Source organism: Neopelma chrysocephalum, unplaced genomic scaffold, assembly GCF_003984885.1.
Source record: "Neopelma chrysocephalum unplaced genomic scaffold, ASM398488v2 Primary Assembly neopelma1_72, whole genome shotgun sequence".
Taxonomy (NCBI): Eukaryota; Metazoa; Chordata; class Aves; order Passeriformes; family Pipridae; genus Neopelma; species Neopelma chrysocephalum.
This window is the reverse complement of record NW_020897732.1, coordinates 4,672,813-4,687,887: the sequence shown is the minus strand read 5'-3', so window position 1 is coordinate 4,687,887 and position 15,075 is coordinate 4,672,813. Positions and strand designations below refer to the sequence as shown.

The 15,075-nt window shown below is 36.9% G+C and overlaps 1 protein-coding gene across 4 annotated transcripts in view; it reads left to right on the top strand.

Annotated features, from left to right (window-relative positions):
* The window catches only part of PFKP (phosphofructokinase, platelet), a 44,182-nt gene extending 29,597 nt beyond the window's left edge, over positions 1-14,585 (top strand). The window contains exons 16-23 of one of the 4 annotated variants that reach the window (XM_027687006.1): positions 5,762-5,914; positions 9,541-9,705; positions 10,774-10,835; positions 11,832-11,943; positions 12,713-12,812; positions 13,142-13,147; positions 13,454-13,559; positions 14,049-14,585. In XM_027687006.1, coding sequence (XP_027542807.1) covers positions 5,762-5,914; positions 9,541-9,705; positions 10,774-10,835; positions 11,832-11,943; positions 12,713-12,812; positions 13,142-13,147; positions 13,454-13,559; positions 14,049-14,199 — 855 coding nt within the window. In that variant the 3' untranslated portion in view covers positions 14,200-14,585. Of the gene's footprint in view, positions 1-841; positions 995-5,761; positions 5,915-9,540; positions 9,706-10,773; positions 10,836-11,831; positions 11,944-12,712; positions 12,813-13,141; positions 13,148-13,453; positions 13,560-14,048 lie in introns of all 4 variants that reach the window. The other 3 variants (XM_027687005.1, XM_027687008.1, XM_027687007.1) reach the window with 3 other exon arrangements.
* Positions 14,586-15,075: the final 490 nt, after the last annotated feature.

The following is a 15,075-nucleotide window of genomic DNA, read 5'->3' as shown; positions in this document are numbered from 1 at the left end:
TATACAACACAAATAGTGTTTAGGATCAGAAGTATTGTGAATCAGTGATTCTTTGGAAAGCTGACAGTCAAAACAGTGACTGGAACTGCTAAATGCATAAATAAGGTGAGCTTGCATTATATTATTTGTGCATCAAAATACAATAAACCAGTGACTTCTGTAGTGCAAGTTCCAGTCTGTATTGTATGAATACGTGGAACATACTTGCAGAAGTTCTTGACTTTTAGTAGTAATTGCACTATGGTTCCTTATTTAAGCCACTCTTCTCACATAGTGCGTTTCAAAATCTGTAATTGATCTAGAGAAGTATTTTCTCTTTTTTTTTCTGTGTTTTGTGTTTGCTTTGTTTTACAAACATAGTGAATTTTTGAAATCTTGACTCAGGAAAGTATTTTGCCAACCCTTAGCAGAGAAGAACATCCTCATTGCTTCTTGATAAGAAATGAATCATCGTTTTTGTCCAAGCTGTTAGCCATGACCCTCACTCAGGAATATTAAAATTTTTAAATGAGGAGGAACAGTAACTGTGTAAATGAGGCATAACAGTAACTGAAGCTTGGGGGGAACTAGTTTGCCTTGTAAACTAGTTACATGTAAACTTTGTTACATGTAAGTTATATATTCTCTTGAAGATGAATATTTATTGTTTGTTTTCAAATGTATACCCATTTTTAATGCTCTCTTTTTTGTGTCTGTGTTAGATTTTAGTAGTTCCTTAGTGCTCTGACTTGCTGAAGTGTGCTGTGGTAGAAATGGCTCCCTGTGTGGCCCTTCCCATTTTGTCACTCCAACTTTGCCCTTTATTCACCCTAATTTTTCACCCAATGCCTGTGCCCAACAGGCTTACCTCGGACTTCTGGAATTGTCAGCTGCCCGGGAGAAATATGATGAATTCTGTATTCCAATGGTTATGGTTCCTGCAACTGTATCCAACAATGTACCGGGTTCAGATTTCAGCATTGGTGCAGATACTGCTCTGAACACTATAACTGATGTAAGTCTGCTCTGGTGTGTGCACTACTAACAAAGCAGTTCTGTTTAAAACTGACTCAATTGGCTAGAACTGGATATTTTTGTAGACCAGAACTTTGGAAATGTAATCTGGAAAATTATAGTTAGTTGATACAGCCACATTCATGAACACCTATTTAAAAAAGAGGAAGTCCAGGATCCCAAATACTTCTGTTAGATTTCCCTGAAACTACAATAACCTGTACATTTTTAAACTACAAAATAAGATAACATCTGTCTGTTGTGTGCTAAAGCTGAGACTTGATGATTTGGTGCACTGTAGAGGGGAAAATATCCCCACCCATTGTACATAGAGTGTCAGTATACCCAGCTGCAACAAACACTGAGGGAATATTGCTCTGTTCAGAAAGGGATCCTTAGTTATGTAATGTCTTTATTCCTCTAAGAGAATATGTAAGGTTCATATTTCTCTAAAAATAGGAATTACATTTATTCTACTAATAGTAGATTTAATAAAAATGTGTTATCAAGTATCTTCTAAAAAATCAAATCCAGTAATACGATATAAATTAAAAATTGCATTATTAATCTATTATGAGGCAAAGCTTCTCTACTTTGAATGTGACAGAGTGCTGGAGAAATCTGCCGAGAGAGGGTGTGGAGTCTCTTTCTCTGGAGATATTGTCAACCCACCTATGTAATCTGCTTTAGCAGAGGGGTTGGACCAGATGATCTCCAGAGGTTCCTTCCAACCCCAGCCATTCTGTGGTTCTCTGGTTCTCTAATACTAAACTCAGTTGGGCAGAAAGCATAGTCAGTTGACTTAAGACTGTAAGCTAACCAAAATTTATTGAACATATTCTTTATAGAGAACTTATGTTAGAAATGTTGATGTTGTTTCCAGTTCTGGTAAATAAAAATATCTCTCCAAAATGACTGATCACAGACTAAGGTGAGTAAAATGATTGTGCAAAACATCTGCTTTCCTTCTTCTCTTACCTTCGTAAGCTTTGTTAACTTAACTGATTTCTTTTTATAGGTTATTTCATGTAGAGGGATATATTGTAGTCAGTCTCTCTCTCCTTGTTGCTTTAGTTTGCTTTATATTTAGGTTTCTAGATATCATTTGCCTTCATTAGATAAAATGTCATTATTTCCATATTTTCAATGCAGTAGTTGAAAACTTTTCAAAATGATATTTTTTTGCTAATAGCTTCAGTCTTGGTTTTTTTGCATTTTATTTTACCTAGATTTTTCTCAGAAATAAATACAAAAAATACTGTTTTTTCAAGATTTAGATTCAATTGAGTGGAAAATTAAATTGTTAAATTTGGGTGTTTTTGTGGGAAGTAGCAGACTTTTGCATTGGGGAAACATTTCTGCTTGGTATCTTTGCAGTTTTCTGCTCTGATTGTTTGAACAGGGTTCACTAAAACTGCCAATGAGAAAAATCTATCCGTTAATTCCCGTGTCATGCTCAGATCAGGTTCAGTAGGAACTGAGCCCCGTGTTAAATGTGACCGATAGGCTCGATATACGTCACACAATTGACTGTGGTAAACCAAAGTAGGAGGTGGATAATTGTCCATTAGATCTAGTTTATCTATAGTTTTTTATTCCTGTTACCACTGTTAGGTCAATAAATGCATCATAGTTTTTGATGTTCTCAGAGTAGTAGTACCGCTTCTGAACACCAGAATGTCATCACACTTAATTTTTCTGTGGTACTGTTCGTTCTTGTAAGATCTTGACAACTTGTGGTTAAGGTAAGTACAGTTGTAGTGGGTAATAAGGGCTTGTTAGTGTTTGACATTATTAGACACCTGTCAGCTGTTTATAACTTGTCAGGGCATATAAATGGTACCTTAAGGCTTGTATGTATATATATAGGCATACCAGATTAATTTTTGAGGATGGCAGGATAAGAACACGAACTTTGAGTTTTCTATGAAATGGAGCATTACTAAAATGACTACTGTAATAAAAATACCTATGTTTTCAACTTTATGTTGCTAATTCAGTGAAATGAGTAGAATATTGTTTCAGATAGCAGACCTCAGGAATGTGACAACCAAGTGTTAGATTTTTTCTTACAGAACTGCGAAAAATGGAAATTTCTTTTCAGGTGCAAGTTGGATTACTTAATAGCGGTCAAAAAGAGACCTTAGCAATACATTTTGCAGGTGGAACTGAAAAGCACCAACCTAATCTGTAATTAATTAAGCAGAATGAATTAAAAGTTAGACTCTCCCGGCAACTGACTGTGGAAATAATGAAAATTTAATTTGAAAACAAAACCTACTGATAGGCTAGAGGAAATTGATGGAAAAAGAGATAAACCACAACAAGGTATGGAATAAAATTCATTTGATTTAGGTGATGTAGAAATAAATGGGGGAATGAAAAAGGAATTAGCTAGAGAAAAATGGAACCTGAAAAAGAAGAGGCTGAAACTTGCTAATGTGTTTCTTTGACAACCTGTCTTTTCCTGTCATCAAAGGGAAGGGGGTACAGGCTGATGAATTGCTTTTGTGGGAAAAAAAATAGCCAACAGCCCCCGAGGAGCAATGAAAGCTACAGTTAGATTGCCTTAAGGCAGTCTCCACACATTTCCCTTGGAAAGCACAGACTCCTGTACCTTCCCAGTATATGTGGCTCCACATTACTCTGAACTAGGAAGCTGAAGATGAACCTGCCCAAGCTAGTTACTTTTTCATCTGCTTCAGCTGATGAAACAAGCTGATGAAACAAGCAACAGCTGATGTGGAGCAAGGGCAGTAACTCCAATCCCTTCCATGACAGTTTGCATTTAGATACAGTGAGCAAACCAAAGTCCTTGCTTGACTGCACATATTTTTATAAAAGCATCCTTGGTTACGACAATACACTTTTAGTAACACAAATTTAATAAAAATGTGGGAAATGATTAAACCACTTTATTAATATTATCCCTCTATGATCTTCCTGTAGTAATTCTTTACAAAAAATAAGTTTTGTAGGAGTTATTAAAACCATTGATCACTTGCTTAGCCTTTATAATTAAGTGACCCTACATTGAAAGCATTTTCGTATTTTGCTGCAGTGATGTGAAGACTTTGCATACAGTCATCTAATGCTCATGCTTGGTGAAGGTACAGTCTTTGGATATGTTGGCTGAAATCACTTGCATCAAATAAAATGTCAATATTTAATGCAAGTAAAACATATCTTAACTACATCTTAACATATCATAAATGCAGACTAACCAGTTATGTTAGTTATTCCCCCAAAGCTCCCTTCGACTTGATTTTCCAGAAGTCTCAGTATAAAACCTTTTAGAGAAACTCATGTTTTGCAGATCTACAGCAAGCCATGTGGTTTTACCAAATCATTATGACTTTATTTTTTTGGTAGAAATGAAAATTCACAGCAGCCTGACTGAGTTGGACCAGGCAGTTACAGAAATGTCATCAGTGAGGTCTCATCTACTCAGAAAACTAAAATCCCCACATTTGTTGTTGCTGTGACTATACTGTTCTCAGCTCTGTGGGTCTGAAAGTTCAATCTTTTAGGCTATGTTTCTGCCTTAAACTAGAGGGACATCCTAGCACTGAGCTTCACTGAAAGTTGCATTTACAAGACATGCAAGAAGAGATACATTTCAGAAAGTCAGTTAGGACTTATGCACCAACAGCCAAAAATAACCTGTCCTCTTGCTGAGCAAGATCTGCTCTATCTGGGACAAAAGCCTAGAGAGCAGAACTCTCATAGGTGAATTTTTTTCCCATTATTTTCTTCTACGTTATTGCTTAAATCAGTCACTGTATAGATATGCCTGGACATGCCTTGATAGTTAGCTAATTTTGATGTGCAATAGTTTGCTTCTCTGAATTGATTTGAGAAATTGAGAAAATGAGACTTCTGTGAACATCGGTCCTTTCAGGGAGAAAGATGAAGAAAAAGTAGTGTACTATGTAATCAGGCTTTCTTGTGGAGAGTCATTACATAGTCAGTTTGAAAAACTGTCACACATCATGAGATGCTGATTAGATTAGAAATAATTGGAATAATGTAACTAAAAAAAAAATATTTACTGACTTAAAACAGCTGCAAAATCTTAACCTTTATTTTGACATGATTATTTATTTTGTAGAGTCTTTTGAAGGACCTACAGCTACTTTTCAAAGAATCCTTGAACTATACTTGCAAACTTTATTAACTCATCCATGTGCACGTGTTTCTGGATTTTTCTGGGCCTATATCCAGTTTATGTGCATAGAGGCAGATGTGTGATGTTGATAGAATCCTTGAAGGCATGGGCAAACTTTTTTCCTTTTTCTTGATGGAAATAGATGTGTGTCTTGATAGGATAACATAGTTTTTTAAAAATGCGTCTCTCTTCAAGCATTTCCTTCAAGTGGCAAGGGTTTTTACTGGTTAACTTTTCTGAGCTCCTTAACATGTATCAAACTTGGTTCTTCAAGTGCTTTTTTGTGGAATGGTTTCCAGTCTGGCCTTATGCCATCCTTTTCTGCCCAGCTGCTTCAGACCTCTCTGCAGTGCACACTTCACGTTCAGTCTGTGCTAACTTGTACTAATCCTCTGCGTTTCTTGAAAGAGCATTGTGCCAATGCAACCCCAGTGCACTGTTGTGGTATGAACAGGATATTTTCCCCCTCCCCAAATAATCTCATCAATTGTATTTGCTCGGGCCCATGGACAGCCACGTTTACCATCACATGCCAGGAGTCATTAGCAGAGCAATCCAAAGACAAAGAATGTGTCACTCACACTTGTACCACTGCTTCAGGCCTATGAAAGTTGTCTGCAGCTCCACGAGGCACGTGCCCGCTTTGAGGAGTTTAGCGTTCCTATCTGTGTGTTGCCTGCTACTATTAGCAACAATGTGCCCGGCACAGACTTTAGCATTGGTGCCGACACTGCCTTGAATGCTATTGTGGAGGTAAGACTGCGTATCTTTTAAAAGTTAAGATGATAAAATGCATAAGAGGAGGATACTTAAAGACTTTGACATGTCTAGTTTTCTAAAGTAACTCCGTTACGGTATTTTTTTATGGTTTATATTTAAGAGGTTTTCCAAGACTGATTAAAGATTAACCTTATAAGAAGTATTATATTGTGTGTTTAACTTTCGGGTACTCTGTTCTGTTCTTCAAGACTACTGCATTAGTGCTTAGGGTATTTGCTTTTACTGAGAATAAAATATTTTGCTTGCTTTGAATTCATTTTTATCTTATGTATTACTTAGGTAAAAGAAGAAAGCACATTTTTAAAGAAACGCCCCATTTATTGTATGAACTAGTGACCAAGCTCAGTGCAGTGGAGCATTTTAAGTACATGATTAACACTAAACACATGAATAATCCCATAGACTCCATCAGGCTTAACGTATATTAAGTGCATGTAAATGCATGCATAGCCTAAGCAGTTAAGTCTGTCACTGATGTTTGACTAAACAGTGCAAGGCCAGAACTTGCTATGAGTGAGTTTTTCATTTCAGTCACAACAATCAGTTTTCTAGTTTTAGCTTTTTCCCTTGGGTACAACTGCTCTATGAGCTCTCTGTTCTTCACTTATCCTATTGACTCTGCTGGTGACACAGCAAAGGGAACTGAGCTGAGGTCTAATTCAAGCAAATGAGTAAATCTGTGAACAGCTCTGGGTTTTATCAAGCTCCTCATTAGCAATCCGTATAACTAATTTTGAAGTAATTGGCCAAGAAAGTCAGTCTAGAGATTCCAGGAGGTTGAGAAATGCAGGTTTGTTTTCCTCCTCTAATGCAGTGTTACTTCTTTATATACAGTGAAAAAAGTCCAGTAGATAACTGGAGGAGCTGTGTCAGAATACAGGATGGCCTGGTCCTTGGGAGCTGCAGGACATCATCCCTGGGGTGAAGATGTCCTAAGGTGTAGTGAGGGCACATCGTAGCAATACTTCTGTAGGCAGGACACAGGTATTTTTACTACTCCATTAGCTGCTCTCCCTTAGCCTGACATTTACAGAAGTAGGTAAGTCTGCTAATAGTGACTTCTAATAGTGATGCACCTTTAAAAGTGAAAACATTAAAACACAGTGGGGCAACAAATGATTGCATATAATGCTGCTTCCTCTTAATTTTTTTATTATTAATTGCAATTTGTACAGCTTTCAGCAAAGCTCTCAGTAAAAAAAAAAAAGGGTGTCTAATTTTATTGAGGTTAGTTTATTATTGGTTATGGTAACAATGGAACACTGTTGGTGAAGTTTTGAATATCAGGATTTTTCATTAGGCAGGATCAGTTCATATGAAAGCTCAACTAGCAATGGAATTCCAAAGAGTTCTCCAAAAAGAGTCCACTTTCCTTCATGTTTAAGATGTCTGAATCCTGCACCAAGCATTTGAGGTTTGGCCTTTCCAGCCTGTAGAGTAGTATATGAATTAATGATTTGTTAAAATCCATCTGTGCCATTTTTGTGTGTGGGTGTTTCTATCACAGTCATTCTGAGAAAAGCAGGAACAGTGGAAAGTTTCTGCTCTGTCTTTTGTACAGTCAAGAATAAAAACCCTTCTGAGTAGATTTCAAGTGGTTAGTCCCATAAGCAACTATGATTTACATCCTTGCTTAGAACCTGGAGGTTCTCAAAAGGCAGAAAATTGCACTTTACTACCAGGAGCTGGAAAACTTTTTTAGAAATTTTAGGGTTATGTTTTAAGTCTTAAAGCTTAAAATGCTTTAAGTCTCAAAATGGTGGAAATCTTCACAAGTTTTTATTTACTTAGGGTCTAAAGCCAAGATCTTTTTTTTTAAAGCTAAACATGCAGTACCTGTCCAGTTTCTGGCAGCTTTTTAAAAGTGAGTTAACACTGGTTCAGTTTTGCAGTATTCTGCAAAAATTCTCATGAAGCAATATCTGGAATGGGAAAGTAAAGTGCTTGAGCACATTGTAAAATCCTAGACAGGTAAAAGAAAGTGTTGTTTTGAAAAACTGATGGCAGGCTTCTGTGACATAGTTTGTTATGGAGATACTTTCTGCTTAGGATAACAGAATAACAATTCGTATTCTCAATAAATTCATGTGAATTCTGCACCTGTGTGCATCTATGCAAATATAAAAATAAAATATGAATAAATGAAATTACATGTGTATCTTTTGCTAGCTGGACCTAAATAAAGGCATACACTGGTCTTAGTCTTTCATTGCGTTAAACTGTATTATGTTAGAAGTTCTAGGGTTTGTTTATTGTTTTAAATTTTCTCATGTATCAGTTATGTGTTCTGTGGTCTGTTAGGTATGTTTTTAAAGACCATATTGCTCACAATCTGAATTCCAGCTTGAAGTAGTATTTTCAGTTAGCTGAATGGATGTCCTGGTTTTAAAACTGAGAAACAAATACCTCAAATCTTATGGCATCTACAGTTATTCACTCAGAAAATCAGTAACACGTGGGGATTTTTAAACATTACCATAATTCAGGTTTCAAGATGACAAACTTCCAGGTACTTCTGTTTCCATATTTTACTAAACAGAACTGGTGTTGGGGCAGTACATCAGTTTCACAAAATCCTTCCTGTCACAAAGCACAGTACATCCTATTTATTTATTTATTTCTAAGACAAGGAAATAGGATATTTTTATTTCTCTTACTTGCTTTTTGAAAGGAGGATACATTAATTAACAACTTTAAAATAACTTGGAATGGCAGAAAAATTCATTCCAGGAGGTGATTTTGTCAAGTGGAGTTTTGAATATTATTAAAACATAGAGGTGTATCATAACCTGTTTCCTAGTTTCTGCGTTTTCCTAAGTTTCCTAGGTCTTGCCACACTGGAGATTGTTACTTTCCAAGTCTCTTAGGCAGCTCTAATAAATATTGGTTTTTATTGGTTTCATGTAAGCAACCGATCTCCTTGTAGAGAACATTCCTTAATGCTGGTCAGAGTAAGGTGCAAATGGAGATTGCAGTCTTCTTATAGTATGTACCTATTAGTAAAAAAGCAAAAACATTTTAAAACATGCACCAGTAGTGCTTGAAATAAAGATACTTGTGTGGATATTGTTACTGAAAAGTAATTGGGCAGTACATGCTCAGGACTTACAAAGTTGTAGCTGTTCGGTATGGTTGGGAATGCAGTGAATTTTAACATAAAAGAAATAAACTTCAGTACTGAATAGAGTTAAAGAAAAGAAGAGAAACTTAGTCATACCAGAATTTATTAAAAAGCGCTATTATATCTATTTGTATCTGTGTTGAAAAACAGATACACAACTGTTAATTCTATTTACAAGCCAAAATGAGTTCTTATTTTAGTATTTGCAGGAAGAAAATAAATGAGAGTTATTAGTAAAGAAACATTTTATTTTGACTCTGGTGTTCAGGGTATGACTTATAAGAAATACTTTGTTTGGTAATTATTATAGTTAAATGAGTTATACTGTTTTGGAATTTTTAAATATTTTTTTTCTAAATGCTTTAATTTCCTTATTTTTTTTTTACCAGTAAGTGATGCAAAGTTGCATGACATATAAAAACATTAAAAAATTAGGCTTTTTTTTAATGTATACTTAGAATATCTTGTCTCTGACCAGACGTGTGACCGGATCAAACAGTCGGCCAGTGGCACCAAGCGCCGCGTGTTCATCATCGAGACCATGGGTGGTTATTGTGGTTACCTGGCCAACATGGGGGCCCTGGCAGCAGGAGCTGATGCTGCTTATATCTTTGAAGAACAGTTTGATATTCGAGAGCTCCAGGTATACAGCAAAAAAACCCATTTTGCTCGTTTTTAAGTAGATCCTAAAGTTGTTGTACATCATAATATGTGTACTTGAAGTAAATGGCTCGTTTAAGGAAAAAAACAGTTTATATTGTGCCTAAAAACTGTGCTTGTCATGCCGGTTCTTATGCCATAGCATAAAGGAACATAGTATTGACACCAAGTTCAGTAATGACAAAAATAATTGTGTCAGCCATTGAACTCTGCTAGATGAATTGTTTCATTTTTAGTCTTTTGATTGAAATTCAGATTAAATGAACAGACTTAGGTAGTTTTAAAATAAAACCAAAAATAGAGCTAAAATAAAAAAAATATATTCTTTCATTATGGTAAAATTGTGTTAGAAGGCTGGTCAGGTCAGGAACTGACCAGTTTGTCAGGTTTGTTAGGTACTGACTGTTACCACAGCTATTCAGAGCATGTCTGGAGGTGTTACTAAAATAAAGACTTCAGGCTTTAAGGATTACGGATTAGGGTGTGTTACATATACAAGCTGACATAGAACTTGTCTCCTGTGAGGACTTCAGACTTGTGCAGTAGTTGGTGAGAGCTGCAGTCATGGACAAATACAAAGGTAAACCAATAGAAATATCCTGAAAGGCACAGAGATGTGAAATGAACCATAACTTATCCCCACTCATTTTTCAGTAGTGTGTACTCATCATATCCTGTAGGGGAATACCAGCACAGCACAGTATCCATAACAGGACTGTTGGCAGGACTGGGAGTAAGGCCAGCTGTGGTCTTCTGTGACAGTTTCTGTATTTTTACATATATCAAGCTTGATGCTGTACCAGTATAGCATATAAAACCGCCTTTTTTATTAAAATCAGTTACTTGTTATGTAGAGGAATATGTTAGTTCTAGCCCAAGATGAACAGTCATACACAGCATGTTATCCTGGATCTCCAAAATTTTCGATTATTTGGATTTACACGTAATGCTCTATGTGGAATACTTGACAGGAGTTCTCAAGAAACGTAGGCTCATAAAAGTTGTTTAGGAGTTCTGTATGGCTCTTTGAAAATACTTTTGTTGTTTTTAGGCTAATGTGGAACACTTGACTGAAAAAATGAAAACCAGTATCCAGCGTGGTCTAGTGCTGAGGTAGGTAAAAGTAGTTGTAATAGATGGCATCAGTGATGCTGAGTATTTCCAGACAGGTTGGCTGCTTGGCCACTTGCAATGACGCTCCCAAGTTTGTACTCTTTGGTTATTCCTTTAGCATGAGATTTTTACTAAAGCTGTTGCTCCAGAAGGCAACTCTGGGACCTGTCTGGAAGCTTAAGTCCAAAACTTACTTCTTTCTGTGTACGTATATTTGCTTTGTAGTCTAATTAATTTTATCCTGTTTTCAGTCTGTTTTCTCATCAGGTTTGTCTTTTATTCTAGATTCTTTCTTGCTACAGGTAGTGTGTACCGTAAATGTGTACACATACAATATGGCTTTTACTGTAAAATGCTGCTTAGATTTTAGGAGATAATGTAGAATAAAATACCTTTCAGAAACGAAAATATTTAAAACATATTATCATGTTTTAAAATCATACCTCTGTAGGCAGCCTGTAACTTCTCTCTTCCTTGAGCAGTTATTTTCAGTTTACCAAATAATGGAGGGCTGAAAATTAATACCACCATAACCTGTATGAGGGTACCATTATATTTGTTCAGGTTCTACTAGTTAAATGATTGGGGTGAAAAGTATCCTACATTTACAATATTAGTAAGGAATAGCCTAAAGGTGCTATTCGTTACCCATGTTTTGATAAAGGGCAAAATGATGACACTGGATGTTGATGACTTTTAGTGCAGTTTTTCCTCTGTGTAATGAATTTGTCAGACTTAAAACAGTTGTTTTTCACTGCCTTAGTCAACAGTGGATTCCAAGTGACCTGCCAGTGATGTAAGTGCAGTAACAGTAACGCAGACTGCAAAATTATGAGCAAGTTACAGGGGAGTCAGCATATGTGATTAGATGAAAATGTCAAAGCCAGGATTACTGGTATCAAGAAAATGGGAAAAACGCCTGTCATTCAATAGCTGTAGAAGCATCCGGTACTTCATAGTAAATTTGCTAAGTGTACCTGGCCTTAATTGTTACAGAAATGAGAACTGCAATGAGAACTACACAACTGACTTCATTTATCAGCTGTATTCTGAAGAAGGAAAAGGAGTGTTTGACTGTCGAAAAAATGTATTGGGCCACATGCAGCAGGTAAGTATGATCTTAAAGTTACACACAAGACTAACTTTGTATGGACAAAGAACATACACTATTCAAGCATATTGAAGAAGTCTGACTTGGGATTAAAGAAAAAAAGTGTGGATTTCTGTTTGTAGGTAACTCAGAAGTACTGGGGGTTTTTTAGCATTAGATTTTATTGCAATCCCTGCTTAAAAATCTAGGGAAAATATGCATAAGATTCTTAATGATTTTCATATTTATTCCTCTCCGGTCTATATTAAGCAACAACTCCATTTTTTTTTTCTTATTATTGTAATACATTCTTGTAACACACTTATCTGCCCATGCATAATGTATCTGCCTTCTGAGCCCTGGAAGAGATTGGATTTCATTAGGGAAATCTGTGCAGGTGGATGTTATTGTGGAAGAGAGTAGTGGGGTACTCCTTTGGCCTCTGTACTACATTTCTTTATCTCACAGTGCAGCTTGTTAGTGGGCAGAGAGGGAGTTTCTGATTTGGCTACACTTACCACCAAGGCTGAGGTGGAGGAAAGGGACAACAGTGCCCTCCATTCATCTGAGATGTAGCACTGATTCCATGAGAATTCTACAGGTGCTGAACACAAATTTTTAAATGCCTTAGATTGATTTATGTGCTGGGGTTTTTGACTTAATTGTTTTGCTAAGTGGGAGAAATGAAAATAAGAGATAGAGCAGGTCATTAGCAGAGATGACTGATAAAACAGACACAGATCCTGGTTTGATAACTAAACTAACCCTCACTTAAACTTTCACACAGGGCGGAGCACCTTCGCCGTTTGATAGAAATTTTGGGACAAAAATTTCAGCAAAAGCTATGCAGTGGATCTCCAAAAAACTGAAAGAAACCTACCGGAAAGGTGCAGAAATGTTTGGTGCAATCCCTTTGTTACTGTATTTGATTGTCTGGCAGTATATAAGACTACTCCACTATGCAAACAGACTAATGTTTGTTAGTCAACATATTTCTTGCCCTCTTGATGTTTTTATTATTCAGTAGTGCCTTGCTGTGCTTCCTGCTGTACAAAGATTTCCACTTGAGTGAGGTCAATAATTCAGATAGCTATTATATCATCTTTCTTAAGAAAAATGCTGGTGTGATTGCAGGTTTTCATGCGTGAAGGAATTGATGCTTGTATAGTTACATGTATTCTTCCTTTTTGTTTCATGCTGCCTTTATGGGAGACAGAACCAGGTAATGTGCCTTCTTTGGGAGTTTTTGTAAAGCACTATTTCCTGCAATCTAATTTAAAACTGGATGCTAAAAATCAGTCTTATTGTTGCTTAATGGCACTGTGATTTCGTTGGTAATTACCAAAAGCTAAGCTAAAAAAGTGAAAATCTAACCCTATTAAAGCACTAATTGTTGATCATTCTGTTAAGTAATCAGTAGCTGAAATAAAGCTACTGTAAGCTTCTGATTCAGTTTAATTACAGAAAAATGGTATTTGCCCTTGTACATGTGAGAAAGAAAGATCCTGAATTACTTCATTCTTTTTAGGAAAAGTATTTGCCAATACCGAGGACTCAGTGTGTTTGCTGGGAATGCGCAGACGCAACCTTGTGTTCCAACCCGTGGCTGAGCTCAAGACTGAAACAGACTTTGTGTATGTATATGCTGCTTACATGTTAAACACCTCGGCACAGCCTTCCCTTCACCACTGCAAACAAACACTTCCCTGCAGTGCTCACAGTTTGCCCCACCTCTCACTGCTGTGGGCTTGGGCCTGCCTTCGGCCAGTGATTCACTCTGATTTGTTCTCTGGTCTTTTCTCTTCATGCTTTCTCCTCATCCTCCTTATACTTGCACGTCTCTCATTGTGACTCTCTGCTGCCTTTTTAAACAACTTTTTCATAATTGCTCTAATGCCTAGAATTACTTCTGGTTCAGTTTAGTGCGGCAGCATTTTTGTGCCAAATTCAGTATTATGCTTACCTATAATAACATCTTCCAGGATTCTGACCTTGATTCTCTTAATTTTGGATCAGTGTTTACATCCCACCATAAAGGTCAATGTCTGATCCTGTTTATGAGGAAGGTGTTTGCCTTACCCCCCTTGTATATCAATCAGTGACCTCCCTGTTTTCCCCACCAGGCACAGGATTCCCAAGGAGCAGTGGTGGTTGAAGCTGCGACCACTGATGAAGATCCTGGCCAAGTACAAGACTAGTTATGATGTGTCAGACTCAGGCCAGCTGGAGCATGTGGCCATGCTCCCCAAGGAAGCAGTGCCCGCAGCCATCTAAACACATCACATTTAGATCGTTGTCATAGATGCACATTGTGAGTAACAATGCTTTAGAATCGTTACAGCTTTGTTTTGTAACATTTAAATTATTGTTCCAGCACTTTATGTGAAACAAGACGTTCAGCTGTCACACAGATTTTGTCCTGTATGTGTGTTATGTTTGAGACAAACCCTTGCATCTAATGGAAAAGCACCAGTTACTGATACTGCCCTTTAACAAAGCAAGTGCAACACCGTTCTATGCACTCTGTAAGTTACTCATCTACTGCACTTTGTTTCAGAGTACTTACACCCCAAAACTAAGTGTAGATGGCTAGCTTTGTGTTGAGTTACAGGATGTGCTTAATGTTCCTGAAGTGAAATAAAGTACTGTTGCAAACATCACGTGTGATGTGTCACAAATTGTGTTCACCTTTTAAACAGTTAGGGAATGACACTTGGTGAAGGATTCTCCATACACACCAGTGAAGGAAAAAAAACCCCTTCCTTTTTTCCTTGCACAGGAATGATAAAGCTACGTCTTGGGGATGGGAGCAGGGAGGAGAAGCTCTAACAACTTGAAGCAAGGACCAGGTTACACCCTTCTGAATCTCATGTTTCTGTCTTCTCAGAGCTTCTTCAAGACTATTAAAAAAACCCACCATAATGATCAAAAAGAGTAATGTGATTTCTGAAATTAGGCTGCCAAACAGCCAACAGTTTCCTCATGTCAGCTTATATTAACTGGACCTTGACAAGAAGTTAAATACTAAACCATGTCATACCAAAATGACTGAATGCTGCCCAAATTTGCAAACTAAGTTTAACTTAAAATAGACTGTGCCTTGATTCATTAGGGATTTGCCCACGGCACTGCAGTTCACCCACACTCAGC